We start from the raw sequence: 14,335 nt of genomic DNA on the forward strand, positions 1-14,335 counted from the left end.
TATGGCAGAAAGTGAAGAGGAACTAAAAAGCCTCTCGATGAAAGTGAAAGAGGAGAGTGAAAAAGCTGGCTTAAAGCTCAACATTCAGAAAATGAAGATCATGGCATCTGGTCCCATCACATCATGGGAAATAGATGGGGAAACAGTGGAAACAGTGTCAGACTTTATTTTTCTGGGCTCCAAAATCACTGCAGATGTTAACTGCAGCCATGAAATTAAAAGACGCTTACTCCTTGGAAGGAAAGTTATGACCAACCTAGATAGCATATTGAAAAGCAGAGACATTACTTTGCCAACAAAAGTCCGTCTAGTCAAGGCTATGGTTTTTCCTGTGGTCATGTATGGATGTGAGAGTTGGACTGTGAAGAAGTAGTCCGTCTAGTCAAGGCTATGGTTTTTCCTGTGGTCATGTATGGATATGAGAGTTGGACTGTGAAGAAGGCTGCGTGCCGACGAATTGATGCTTTTGAACTGTGGTGTTGGAGAACTCTTGAGAGTCCCTTGGACTGTAAGGAGATCCAATCAGTCCATTCTGAAGGAGATCACCCCTGGGATTTCTTTGGAGGGAATGATACTGAAGCTGAAACTCCAGTACTTTGGCCACCTCATGCGAAGAGTTGACTTATTGGAAAAGACTCTGATGCTGGGAGGAATTGGGGGCAGGAGAAGAGGACGACAGAGGATGAGATGGCTGGATGGCATCACTGACTCGATGGACGTGAGTTTGAGTGAACTCCGGGAGTTGGTGATGGACAGGGAGGCCTGGCATGCTGCGACTCATGGGGTCGCAAAGAGTCGGACACGACTGAGCGAGTGAAGTGAACTGAAACGGTTTTCTGGAGAGCGCCACACACAGCCTGCGCACTCAAAGGTGTGTGTCAGAGGAACGAACGCAACATCGTGGAGGTGAAACAGAACGACCCCAGCAGCCCAGGATGAGACCCTGAGCAGAAGGACGGGCGGCGGGACAGAGGAGACGCAGGCGGGGAGGCAGCGGAGGCGCAGGACCGCTGGGAGGACGAGGGCGGGAACCCCGGGAGACCCGGCGGAGAGAAAGACTGGGGAACGCCTCCAGCCTCCTGCCCGCGCTCCCTGCCGGCGCGGAGCAGGCGCACTGGCGGCGCTCGCCCGCGTCCCTTCCCCGCCCTCCGCCGTCGCCAAGGCGCAGGCTTGCGTCGGGGCGGGCAGCTCCGCCCGTCTCCGTCGCCCTCCTTCATCTCGGCCTCGCCGTGCCTTCCTGCCCCGGACGGGCCAGGCCCTGGCGGAGGTAACTTCCCGCAGAGTCCCGTCTCGCACGGCCCCAGCCTCCTCCCCTTGCCCTCCGGCCCGCCGCGTCCTCGGGCTCCTCCGCCCCCTCACTCTCTCGAGTCTTGGCGCGCCCGCTACCTCCCCTGCCCCGCCATCCCCCGCCCCACCCAGCCCCCTACCCGCTACCCCGGCGTCGTTCTCCGGCCGCAGCATCCTCAGCCTCACGGAGGTGCGGGGTCGCCCTCGGCTGGCTGGGAACGAAGTCCGGTTCGGGCTCCACCTCGGCCCGGTGTCCTCCAGCTCCTGCCCGGTCCCCGGTGGGCGCCGCGGTGGCAGCTCGCGGGGGTGGAGGCCCGCGCTGCCCCGCACGGTCCGGTAGGGAATCTCAGAGGGGTCCCTGGGGATGCCTCATGAGAGGTGGTCGTGGGCCAACTCCTGTGTGTGACATTGGTGGGGGATAAGTTGAGCGCCGGGGAATGGACGTGATTTCTTAGGCTCGTCTGTGGTGCAAACCACCGAACAACTTGGATTATTCCTCTGGAAATTGCTTTTGCCAGTGTGTTTTAAATTAAGATACGGGGAGCGGGGTGCGGTAAAACTTAACCTATTTCTCCTCCTCACATATTTTGTGTGGTCGAGTTTATCTCTGTCGTCCAGTAACTAATTTGACGTGTTTCGTGGTGTTTATTAGTATCCGTCTGGAGGCTTCACAGGTGGCGCTAGTGGTAAAGAACCCGCCTGCCCATGCAGGAGACCTAAGAGACCCAAGTTTGATCCCTGGGTTGGGAAGATCCCCTGGAGGAGAGAATGGCAACCCACTCCAGTATTCTTGCCTGGAAAATCCCATGGACAGAGGAGCCTCCGAGGCTACAGTCCATGGGGTCGCAAAGAGTCAGCCAGGACTGAGCTTCCAAGCACACACATCTGTAGGTACCATTAGTGATTTTAGTGCCAGTCGGTATACAGCACAAATAACCTTCGCTCTATAACAGGAGGTGATTTTCGGAGCTTTAAGAGACAGAAGGCCATCCATCATCAAATTCTGTAGGGCTCTGTCTTTACTTCTTGAAATGATGAACTAGTTTTTATCCTTTACTTTTTGCCGCGCAGCATGCAGTGTCTTAGACTCCTCCCCCACCCGCCCCCCTGCCCGCATCATACCCGTGGCCTGTGCAAGACAACCAGCAAAATCAGAAAATCAACATTCATCTGTCACAGTCATCTAATCCTCAGTTTCTCTTTCTATTCAGGTTTTTCCGTTTCTCCCATATTGCCCTTTATAGTGCAAACATAAAGTGTACAATTTACTGACTGCGTGTAGTTGTCAGGTTTTTCTCTTTGGGACTAGTTTTTCAATCTTTTCCCAACTTTCATAACCTTAAAACTTTTGAACGTTACCGATCAGTTATTTTGTAAAATGTCCCTTGGTTTGGGTTTGCCTGATATTTACTTGTGATTAGATTCAGATTATGTTCCTTTGTACATATGTCATCACAGATGTTTTTCTCCTTTTAACTGTTAGGTGGCAGGTGATTTCCTTTTGTCCCATTCTGATTATTTTCATTGTGATCCTTAGATACAATGGAATCTGCCCAGTTTCTTCATTGTGAAGTTACTCTTTTGTCTTTTGTAATTAATGAGTATTTTATAGGGATATTTTGAAACAATGTAAATATACCATTTTGCATCAAATATTCAATTTAATAATTTACTTTTTTATGATTATATGGATTCATGGTTTCCCGTTTTAGTCCATGGATTTTTAAATCCATTACTGTAATTTGTTCTGATGCTCAAAGTGTCCTCAGTTTCTTCTGTGGGATCCCTTTCATTATGGCTTCTGTGTCCTCACTTTGGCTCCACATCACTGTGTCACATTCCCTCAGTGATCATCCTCCCAAGATTCACTCAAGAATGGACCATTCACCCAAGATTATGTTCCTGTCACCCCAGTAGAGCTCTGACAAACGAGTCATGGCCTCTATTGAAACCATCCCCATACCCAGCATGGAGCCTTGCTGGACATCTTTACATCATATTATTTCAGGGCTTCGCTTCTGTGTGGTCTAGTTTGGACTTTCTTAGAGCTCGGTGGCTTAGGGTAGTTTGACTGCTTATGTGGTGATTGAAGGCTTCAACAGTAATTATTCCAGGAGTAAGGTAGAAGGTGTGGGGCGGTCTAGGTGGCTCAGAGATAAAGAATCTGCCTGCCAATGCAGGAGATGTAGGAGATGTGGGTTCTGTCCCTGTGTTGGGAAGATCCCCCGAAGAAGGAAATGGTAACCCACTCCAGTATTCTTGCCTGGAAAATCCCATGGGCAGAGGAGCCTGACGGACTATAGTTGGCCAGGCTGTAGAGGTTGCAGAGAGTCAGACACAACTGAGCTAATAAGCGCACACACACAAGGTAGATGATGTATTGCCTTGTATGAGCTAGCGTTGTGAAATGCATAGCCTCACTTCCATTTTAGTCTTAGTCAAAGTAGTAAAAAACCACCCAATTTCAAGGGATGAGGCATAGACCAGAGCTCTCAGTGAGAGAGAGGAGTGTTAAAGTCAGTGTAAGAAGAGTGTATGGGGTAGGGGGTATTTTTGTGGTCATCTTTGGAAAGATGAGAAAGTAATCACATAGAAACTATATTGTCAAGATATTCTTCAAGTTTGTGTTTATTTTCATAGTCTGAGGAATAACTTATCAAAAAAGCAAACACCTTTTGCCTGACTATTCAAGATTAGATACTGAATAAAGTGTCAGCATTTTACCTTAAAAAGAGAGTTAACTTGAGCTAATGAAAAAGTCATTTACTAAAACTTTATGAAAACTCTTAAAATCTTCAGTAACTATTATGGGGTCTTATCATTTTTTTTCTGTTTTGATTTTTACAGCATCTTGTGACTTTTGACTTAATTGGTCTTTGATATCTTAACAAGCATGGAGATAAGATTAGAAGTTTTGACTTCAACCAGTATCAAGCACAAAAAACCCTGGCCACGAGTCTCCTGGTTGGGACAGGTAAGTTTTTCTTCAGTTGTACAGTATCAGTTGTAATATGTGTTACATGTGTGCTTTGCCTCTAAGATTGAAGAATGCTGCTGCTGCTAAGTCGCTTCAGTTGTATCAGACTCTGTGTGACCCCATAGACAGCAGCCCACCAGGCTCCCCCGTCCCTGGGATTCTCCAGGCAAGAACACTGGAGTGGGTTGCCATTTCCTTCTCCAATGCATGAAAGTGAAAAGTGAAAGTGAAGTCACTCAGTTGTGTCCGATTCCTAGCGACCCCATGGACTGCAGCCCCCCAGGTTCCTCCGTCCATGGGATTTTCCAGGCAAGAGTACTGGAGTGGGGTGCGATTGCCTTCTCCGAAGATTGAAGAATAGCCTTTAAAAAATAAAATAGCATCTGCAGAAGGATCACTTGCCCACTGAACAGGACTTTGTGTATTTGCATGGTAGGAGGCTGGCAGAGGTGGGGAGGGAGCATCAGTCTTTCTGTGGTCTGATCACATTTGTCACCTCTCTCATCACTTTCTTGCTCCTTTTCTCCATCACCTGCTTCATCTTCTTCACCATCCTTTGTTGCTTTGCTGTTGGTGTTCTGGGATGGTGTATCATCCTCACTCTCATCTTCTGGGCTCTCCTGGGAATTCTGGGACACAGTTTCTTCACCCTGCAAGTCCCAGTTTTTGAGATTGCCCAGCCAGAAAACCTCTCTGCCGTTGTTGAAAATGAGCATGGCTTTTGCATCTACAGAGTCTTTTTTGAGCAAGGGCACATGTTTGGGGAGTTTCATGTCCTGGTGAATCTTGGAATACCCACGCAGGTGATGAAGCAGCCTGGAAGGTTTCCAGGAAGCTCAGAACATTTTCTGGATGTTTTCTAAAACTGAAGTCTAGGAGCACATGCTACTGCTTCAGAAATGAGAAGCCATGTCTATTTAAGTAAATAATTTAAAACTTGCCCATACTACTCTTCAGATCGGTGAGCTAACAGCAGATATCTCAGTTTGGGCTAGCAGAATTGGAAGACACTCCTATAATTTTAAAGTTCAAATAAATCTCAGTGTGAGTACTAGGTCATCCTACCTAGTAATTCTAATAAGACATACTTTTAAGATAGAATGAAAACATCTTCAGGATACATAATTAGCCTTATTGTTGGGACCTCTGATGGTCAGGTGATCAGTAATCTACTTTCCAGTTTAGGGGATGTGGATTCGAGTCCTGGTCGGGGAACTAAGATCCCACTTGCCACTGGGCAGCTAAGCCCCCGTGCCACAACTAGAGAAGCCCTTGAGCCACAGTGAAGACCCAGTGCAGCCAATAAATAAATAAAACTGTTTTTTACAAAAGCCCTTATTGTTCATTTTATGGTGTGTAGTACAAATATACCATCTTTCTTAGATGTCACTTTCTTTTCCTTTCTGTGATAACTTACGTAGGTGGCTGAATTAACTTTGGCATCTCTTAAGTTTCCATGTATTTCTTCTCCTAGGAAAATGAAGCTGTTTTTCTTTTGGATGATAAATCCGTAAATGAAATTAATTTGCTCTCAGGAAGGACAAAGAAGAAAATCCCCAGTCTTCAGCCTTTGTTGAAGGATGTTACACTCCTAACAACGTCCAGTAACGGTTGAGTAGTACTGATATTGTCAAAGGGCTAGATTAACTGTGCTTTTAAAAATAATTTTTGGGGTAATATTAAGGAATTTGTTAGACTGTAAGCATTGTGTTTCCGTTTTGAAAACAGATGCCTGGCTGGCTGGGGTACTCACCACAGGGGAGGTTTTCCTCTGGAACAAAGATCAAGATTGTTTGAAAACTATACCAGCAACTGAAAAGCCTAAGGACATGATTAAAGCTGCAGTAGGTGGGAGTTTTTTTGTTTGTTTAAATTGATTTAACTTGATATATAGAAGGAAAAGAAATATACCTCTGCTTTTGTAAATATCTGTATGTATTTCCATGTATCTGTAAGTATTTTTTGATGTTGGTTATTTGTAACACTAAGGTTCATCTTGAGGAAGAAAAATCTGGCATACCTAACATACCTGTGATAGAAGTGGGTTCCTAGTATCACACATGAGTACATGATTAAGTGTTAATATTATTTGTACTTTTATTATTAATGCCTTAGTTTTTCTTTCTGAATGGAAACCTCATTTAGGTTCCTTGTTGTCAGAATAGATAAAATTTGTACTTTTTTGCAGGAATTCTGACTTCAGAGGTTTAGTAACTTTGTTGTTGTTTTTTTAGCAAGCTCTTCCAGACTGTACTTGTATGTATCTGGCAATGGGAAAAGAGTTCTGCTTATGACTCCTTCTGGATGCATATTCCTTTGGGAACATTTGGAATTCAAGAATGGTTTATCTTCCAAAAGCCTTTCCTTGGTGGGCCAGTGGTCCCAGATCATGCCTGAAGAAGCAGTTCCTTTGCCTTCCACTGAAGATAAAGAAGCGGTAGTGCATGCTGTTTTTATAAAAAATGAGGTAAATTCCAAATCAGACAGGGTGTTCTTGAAGTGGAGACCTCAGACTCTAAGAGCAGACACTTTCTGGGAAGCTGTTGAGCAGAATGTGTAATGATAGCTGTATATCTCCAGTCATCATTAATTGTAGTAATGGTGAAATTATCGTGGAAAAGGTATTTTTATATTTCTTGGTCCCATTTTAAAAGATTTTATTAAAAGTGGTTTGAACTTTGAGTTTCCTTGGTCTTCCCCTAGTTTTACTTTTCCTTAGTTTTAGAATATAACTAGCTTGATAATAAAAAAAAGAAACTAGAATTGGTGATATTAAGTAGCCCATTCCCAGTAAATAACACATTTATTAACTAAAAGACATGTTAAATAGCTGTGTGATATACTTTGTATGTGTTGACGCATATGTTTTTACCCACTTTGCTATTGTTAAAAATTGTGTTTTGAACTTCTGTTATTTACCCCATGAATATGCCCTAGTTTAAATAATATGCAACCATAAAAGAAGAGAAAAATAAATATATAAGAATATTCCCAGTTATATAGCCAGAGTAAATGGCAGTGTTTTCTTAAGAGAGTAACTGCACCTTGATTTCCCATTTGAGATATGCTTCTGGCTCAGAAATAAATTTCTTAGTGTTTAGCTTAATGTTAAGCTATATGTTAAGAATAAAAGTATAAGCAGGTTCTTGATATATTTCATTTGTCTTACTTATGAGAAAATGTGGGGCTGTTTTTTTGCTTGTTTTTCTGTTCTTTCATGCATGAGTTTATTTTCTATTTTCCTTGCTGGTTATTTATTTTAAACATAGCAGTGTGTACATGTTAATCCCAAACTCCCTAACTATCCCATCATTCTTCCCCCTGGTAACCATAAATTCATTCTCTAAGTCTGTGAATCTGTTTTATGAACAAGTTCATTTGTATCACTTTTTTTTAGATTCCGCATAAAAACGATATCATACGATATTCCTCTTTCTCTGACTTCACTCAGTATGACAGTTTCTAGATCCTCTTGATTTATTTTCAGATTTATTATATACTAAAGTATATGAAATTTATCTACAGTTATTTGGAGACTGCTGCTTGTGTTCATTTACTTTCTATTCCGGGGAATGCCTGAAGTTAACATTTCTAGCAATTCGGTGGCATGAAAATGTATTTACACCTGTAAGGTGAGGTAAATGTTTCCTTCTTTCTTGTTTTCTATCTTTTTTTTTTGACCATTCTGAACAGCACATGGAATCTTCTTAGTTCCCCCACAGGGAATTGAACCCACAGTCCCTGCATTGCAAGTGCAGAGTCGTAACCACTGGACTGCCAGGGAAGTTCTTCTGTCCCTTTTGAAACATTATTATAATATCTTTTGGCCCATAAATACATAATAAGATCAGTAAATGAAATGTGAACATTGACCTTTGAGACTTTACAAATCGTTTGTCCCTATAAGTATTGTTCTGTTTCTTTACTTTTCATTTTACTTGTTTATTACAGAAAGTTTTTCTTGTTTTTATTTTGTTTTCCTTCTTGGAATTGAGAACACATAAAAGGTAAGGCTGGCTATGGTCTTATCTTAAGACTATAAAAAACTCCTTTGAAAACTAATTCAGTTGAATTTTGAAAAGGATGTAACTTACTTGAATTTATTACCATACCTTTTAAATTCTCTTGTTTTTTTTTTAATTAAAAGTTTTATTTATTTTAAAAAGCCCAATGAAATAGAATGCATTTAAAAGCATATAATGACTTAAGATTTACTAAAATAGTGAGATTTTTTTTTTCTGTTTATTTTCTTTATTTCTTATGCTAGCAGTACTTTATTCAGGTGTAATTTATATAAAGTCAAATGAACAAATCTTAAATGTACAACTAGGTTTGGTGGTTTAGTTGCTAAATTGTGTCTGACTCTTTTGAACCAATGGACAGTAGCCTGCCTGGCTTCTCTGTCCATGGGATCCTCTAGGCAAGAATACTGGAGAGGGTTGACATTCCCTTCTCCAGGGGATCTTCCTGACCCAAGAATTGAACCTGGTTCTCCTGCATTGCAGGCATATTCTTTACCGACTGAGTTATGAGGGAAGCCCAGAAATATTTGTAATAATGTAGAAATATGTGTATCTAAACTTTTAGTGGATGCACATGTGTTTGGGGTTGGCGTAGGACATGCCATTAATACAAAACTCTGATATGGACTTACCTTGTTTAGTTAGCAGTTGCTCTTTTGTGCCCTGGATAAAACTTGTGAGCAGTTGCTAAGAGACCCCAAATATATATGCATATGAAGGAATATAGCTGGACCCATCAATTTTCTGTAATGAAATATGTATTAATATGAAAGTTACTATACTTCCTGTTTTCAATTATTTCATTCCTTTCTTAGATCACTGTCATATCATGTTCAGTGGGCTCAGCAGGATTGCCTTCTGTGCAGTCTGATCCCTAAATGTGAGTCAGTGAAGTCAAGGGGAGCTCTGATTTCTGCATTTTCAAGAGATGGACTTACCCTGGCAGTAACACTTAATCAGAAAGACCCAAAGGTCAGTAAATGTGATCTCTCTTGGGAGTAAGCTGTAAAAGAGAGAGTATAGTTCAGTTTAGAGATTTTTTTCCCCCTTGAATATGTTTGTTTTTTTTTTAATACTACTTTATGTTCTTTACATTGGTATATTCTGATCTAACTTCACTTTGTAAATTGGTAACATTATTTACATTAGGTGCCATAATTCTCAAAATTTGACCTTCAGAAGCAAAAAGAGGATAATGGAAAAGGAAGAAAGAGGGGCAAAGTGGTGACTGATATTCTTAAAATGTAGTGTGAAAGGGAAAAGAGTTACGGATGGTTGGTATTGTCTTGCCAGTTGGGAAAGACAAGATAGTTTGTTGATATAATAGATCTCTAGGTCTTCAGAAATATAAGTAAAATGATTTTAATTGTTTTGTTGTCTTTTTTTTCTCTTTCTAGGCAACTCAGGTATTATTTATAAACACACTGAATTTTGTTACTCTCTATGGTAGCCTTAAAGGATGTAGTAATAAGAATCCTGTGGTTCCAGCTACTCTTGTCAGGTAAGGATTTGTTTTTATTTCTAAATAGTGTTTTTCTTTTACTTTTTTAATAGTTTAATAAGTTTAAGGCTATGATAAGTAGTGTCTAAATAGATATTTTCACAACAAATATTCTTAAAAAGAATTCTTTAAGAGATGGGAAATTCTTCAAGAGATGGGAATACCAGACCACCTTACCTGTCTCCTGAGAAACCTGTATGCAGGTCAAAAAGCAACAGTTAGAACTGGACATGGAACAATGGACTGGTTCAAAATTGGGAAAGGAGTACATCAAGGCTGTATATTGTCACCTTGCTTATATAACTCACATGCAGAGTATATGCGAAATACCAGGCTGAATGAAGCATAAGTTAGAATCAAGATTACAGAGAGAAATATGAATAACCTCAAATATGCAGATGACACCACCCTTATGGCAGAAAGCAAAGAGGAACTAAAGAGCCTCTTGATGAAAGTGAAAGAGGAGAGTGAAAAAGCTGGCTGAAAACTCAATGTTCAAAAAACTAAGATCATTGTATCTGGTCCCATGACTTCATGGCAAATTGATGGAGAAACAATGGAAACAGTGACACACTGTTTTCTTGGACTCCAAAATCACTGCAGATGGTGACTGCAGCCATGAAATCTACCTACTCCTTGGAAGAAAAACTATGACCAACCTAGACAGCATATTAAAAAGCAGCAACTTTACTTTGCTGACAAAAGTCCATATAGTCAAAGCTATGGTTTTTCCAGTAGTCATGTATGGATGTGAGAATTGGAACATAAAGAAGGCTGAGCGCCGAAGAATTGATGCTTTTAAACTGTGATGTTGGAGTCCCTTGTACAGCAAGGACATTAAACCAGTCAATCCTAAAGGAAATCAATCCTAAGTATTCATTGAAAGGACTGATACAGAAGCTCCAATACTTTGGCCATGTGATACAAAGACTTGACTCATTAGAAAAGACCCTGATGCCAGGAAAGATTGAAGGCAGGAGGAGAAGGGGTTGAAAGAGGATGAGATGGTTGGATGGCATCACTGACTGAATGGACATGAGTTTGAGCAAAATCCGGGAATGGTGAAGGACAGGGAAGCCTGGCGTGCTGCAGTCCATGGGGTTGCAAAGAGTTGGACATGACTGAGAGACAACAACAACAAATAGATATTTAGATAGATAATGCAGCTTTTAGCATTTGTGCTTGATAGACTTTAAAGTTTGTTTTATATGTTGGACACAACTGAGCAATTTCACTTTCCCCTAGAGAAGGAAATGGCAACCCATTCCAGTATTCTTGCCTGGAAAATCCCACGGACAAGGGAGCCTGGCAGGCTACTATCCATGGATTCACAAAGAGTCAGACACCACGGAGCAACTTCACTTTATATAAGGAAAGCCTTCAGTCCTTTCAGGAAGGGTCTGATAGGGTGGAAGATACTTGAACACATTTTCTTTTCTCGTTTATTTCTTTCTATGTTTTCTTAGGAAGAGTAGGATTATGATTAGGTAGAGAAATACTGGACTTAGACTGAAATGAAGAATCCTGGGTTGGGAAGATCATTTTATATACTCAGGCTGGGGTGTTTTTAGCCTTTTAAACAAAGTTGGCATTCTCTGCATATGGGTGGACAGCACCGTAAGTGGTGATTTTGGATGGCAAGGGACCTATGCAGGATTATAGGGTAGGAAGATTTCCTCTTCCTCTTGGATTCTTCTAATTTCCTTTTCTGAACACTTCTCTGCTGTTCTCTGACTTTTCAGAGTTTTCAGGTTCATCCAGCCGTACATTTTTATTTTCTTTCTCTTCCCCAAATTTCCTTTCTGGTCTCAATTCAGTGGTCTGTTTGACTTAGGGTGTCCATCATTTAAATGAGAAGGAGCTATTTTCTGTCCCCATGAAAGAAATATTAATATTTCAGACAGTTAAGGAGTGGTAAAGATGGCTTTGGCAAGAGGGAATCTGCTCTTGAGTGGAGCCCTGGCAGGCTCCTGAGAGACAGGCATGGTATTGACCTTCAAAATCTACTGATAGATGTTAGTAATGGATATCACTAGGATTAGAAGTTGTTCTGACTATAATGTAAGTGAATTAAAAGCTTTACATTTTTAGGTAGTATTTTCATCTTATGATTTGTTTATGAATGTAAGTAAATTTCTGCTTGGTATGTTGTGTGAACTAGATGCTTAACTTATAGGCAAAGTACATCATGAGAAATGCTGGGCTGGAAGAAGCACAAGCTGGAATCAAGATAGCCGGGAGAAATATCAGTAACCTCAGATATGCAGATGACACCACCCTTATGGCAGAAAGTGAAGAGGAACTAAAAAGCCTCTTGATGAAAGTGAAAGTGGAGAGTGAAAAAGTTGGCTTAAAGCTCAACGTTCAGAAAACTAAGATCATGGCATCTGGTCCCATCACTTCATGGGAAATAGATGGGGAAACAGTGGAAACAGTGTCAGACTTTTGTTTTTTGGGGGCTCTAAAATCACTGCAGATGGTGATTGCATCCATGAAATTAAAAGACGTTTACTCCTTGGAAGGAAAGTTATGACCAACCTAGATAGCATATTGTAAAGCAGAGACATTACTTTGCCAACAAAGGTCCGTCTAGTCAAGGCTATGGTTTTTCCAATGGTCATGTATGGATGTGAGAGTTGGACTGTGAAGAAAGCTGAGTGCCGAAGAATTGGTGCTTTTGAACTAGGGTGTTGGAGAAGACTCTTGAGAGTCCCTTGGACTGCAAGGAGATCCAATCAGTCCATTCTAAAGGAGATTGGTCCTGGGTGTTCTTTGGAAGGAATGATGCTGAAGCTGAAACTCCAGTACTTTGGCCACCTCATGCGAAGAGGTGAATCATTGGAAAAGACTCTGATGCTGGGAGGAATTGGGGGCAGGAGGAAAAGGGGACAACAGAGGATGAGATGGCTGGATGGCATCACTGACTCAATGGACGTGAGTTTGAGTGAACTCCGGGAGTTGGTGATGGACAGGGAGGCCTGGAATGCTGCAGTTCATGGGGTCGCAAAGAGTCGGACACGACTGAACTACTGAACTGATGAACTAGATGTTTATGAGCAAACTCCTTTCTTCTTACTTATTTCTTGGGAAGTAAGATACACAAAATGTATGTGACATTTGCCTACTATTCATTCTTTTGCCCTTATTTTTTGAAGTATCTCACCCCTTCTTGGCCATTATAAATTGTTAGAGACATTGTAGAGGGTCCTTTCTAAACATCTTGTTTTGCTTTTTCTAGGTCATACTGGGTAGGTGATGTCAGCTGGACTCACGATAGTCTTCTTCTGGCTTGTGTGTTAAAACGTGGCTCCCTGGTTTTATTGACCTGCCACGGTGAATTGCTAACGTTAATTACATTTGGCTGCTCTATAGAATTTGGGCCAGCAGAATTTATTCCTCTTCACCCACTAATAACATATAGGTGAGATATTTGAATCACTTAATTTATTTACAGAAGTTTTTCTCTTTTGGTATTACTTTACTGTGTATTTTTTTAAAATATAATTTCATGTTTCAAACATCCTTTCTTTGAGTCTGTCATCTCAATATCTGTTTATTTATAGTTTTCTTCTATTTCTTTTTGTTGCTTAATCCTGGTGAAAATTTGACAATGTGACTATGTAAGTATATGTTATTTAAATATTTAACAGCATTAAAAATGTAACTTCTTTGATATAAAAATTAATAAAAATGTGATGTCTTTTATTGTTTAAAAGCAGAGCACTTAGATAAAAATTAACTTGGCATGTGGCTGTATCTGGCTTCCCAGGTGGTTCTAGTGGTAAAGAACCCAGCTGCCAGTGCAGGAATGTAGGAGACATGGATTTGATCCCTGGGTCAGGAAGATCCCCTGGAGGAGGGCATGGCAACCCACTCCAGTATTCTTGCCTGGAGGATCCCATGGACAGAGGAGCCTGGCGGGCTACAGTCCATGGGGTCGCAGAGAGTCAGACTTGACTGAAGCGACTGAGCACCCATGGATGTATCTACTTTTTTCCCAAAGGGAAAAAAGGGGAAAGTTGTTGGAAATGGATAGTAGACTTTAGAATTCAGCCATATTTAAATTTTAAATTGTGAGATCACGTAGCAGTTTGGCTTTGGAGTCAGATCAAGAATCAAATCTTGGTTCTTCTACTTATTGGTTGTGTGAGTTTGGGTAAGTTACTCTTTGAGCCTCATTTTCTTCTACTGTGAAACGAAGATGGCAGTAATTGTCTCTTAGACTTGAAGGAATGAAGCAAGATAATAAATAATTTTAAATTGCTTTAGCACAGTTCTGGCATAACGTAAGAGCTCAGTAAATATTTGTTTTTATTGATGTTGGGTAGACACATAAGATAGCTGTTTACAAAATAAAAAATTGGAAAAGGTCTTTGAAATTAATCCATTACCTTTGCTTTACAGAAGGAAAACTGAGGAGGGATGTGTCCTTGGTTATATTTAACAAAAATTTTACCCTATTTCTAGCAATAGATAATTATGATGGGAAAACTTGTCACTTCCTGCAGTGAAAGTGTTTTTCCTTATTATGGTCTGATTCCTAATTGA

At 41.0% G+C, this 14,335-nt stretch overlaps 1 protein-coding gene across 8 annotated transcripts in view; it reads left to right on the top strand.

Moving 5' to 3' along the window:
• The first annotated feature begins 1,163 nt into the window (after nt 1-1,163).
• Nucleotides 1,164-14,335, top strand: part of CPLANE1 (ciliogenesis and planar polarity effector 1) — a 108,576-nt gene continuing 95,404 nt past the window's right edge. For 7 of the 8 annotated variants that reach the window (XR_003507146.1, XM_027519906.1, XM_027519910.1 and 4 more), the window contains exons 1-9: nt 2,073-2,174; nt 4,135-4,261; nt 5,739-5,874; nt 5,993-6,112; nt 6,499-6,731; nt 7,790-7,896; nt 9,102-9,258; nt 9,684-9,787; nt 13,026-13,208. Coding sequence is in view for 7 of the 8 variants with exons in the window: in XM_027519906.1 (XP_027375707.1) it covers nt 4,181-4,261; nt 5,739-5,874; nt 5,993-6,112; nt 6,499-6,731; nt 7,790-7,896; nt 9,102-9,258; nt 9,684-9,787; nt 13,026-13,208 (1,121 nt within the window). In the remaining variant the exon portion in view is untranslated. Of the gene's footprint in view, nt 1,268-2,072; nt 2,175-4,134; nt 4,262-5,738; nt 5,875-5,992; nt 6,113-6,498; nt 6,732-7,789; nt 7,897-9,101; nt 9,259-9,683; nt 9,788-13,025; nt 13,209-14,335 lie in introns of those variants that run through there. The other variant, XM_027519907.1, reaches the window with a different exon arrangement.

The sequence above is a fragment of the Bos indicus x Bos taurus genome, chromosome 20, assembly GCF_003369695.1.
Source record: "Bos indicus x Bos taurus breed Angus x Brahman F1 hybrid chromosome 20, Bos_hybrid_MaternalHap_v2.0, whole genome shotgun sequence".
NCBI classification, from domain to species: domain Eukaryota; kingdom Metazoa; phylum Chordata; class Mammalia; order Artiodactyla; family Bovidae; genus Bos; species Bos indicus x Bos taurus.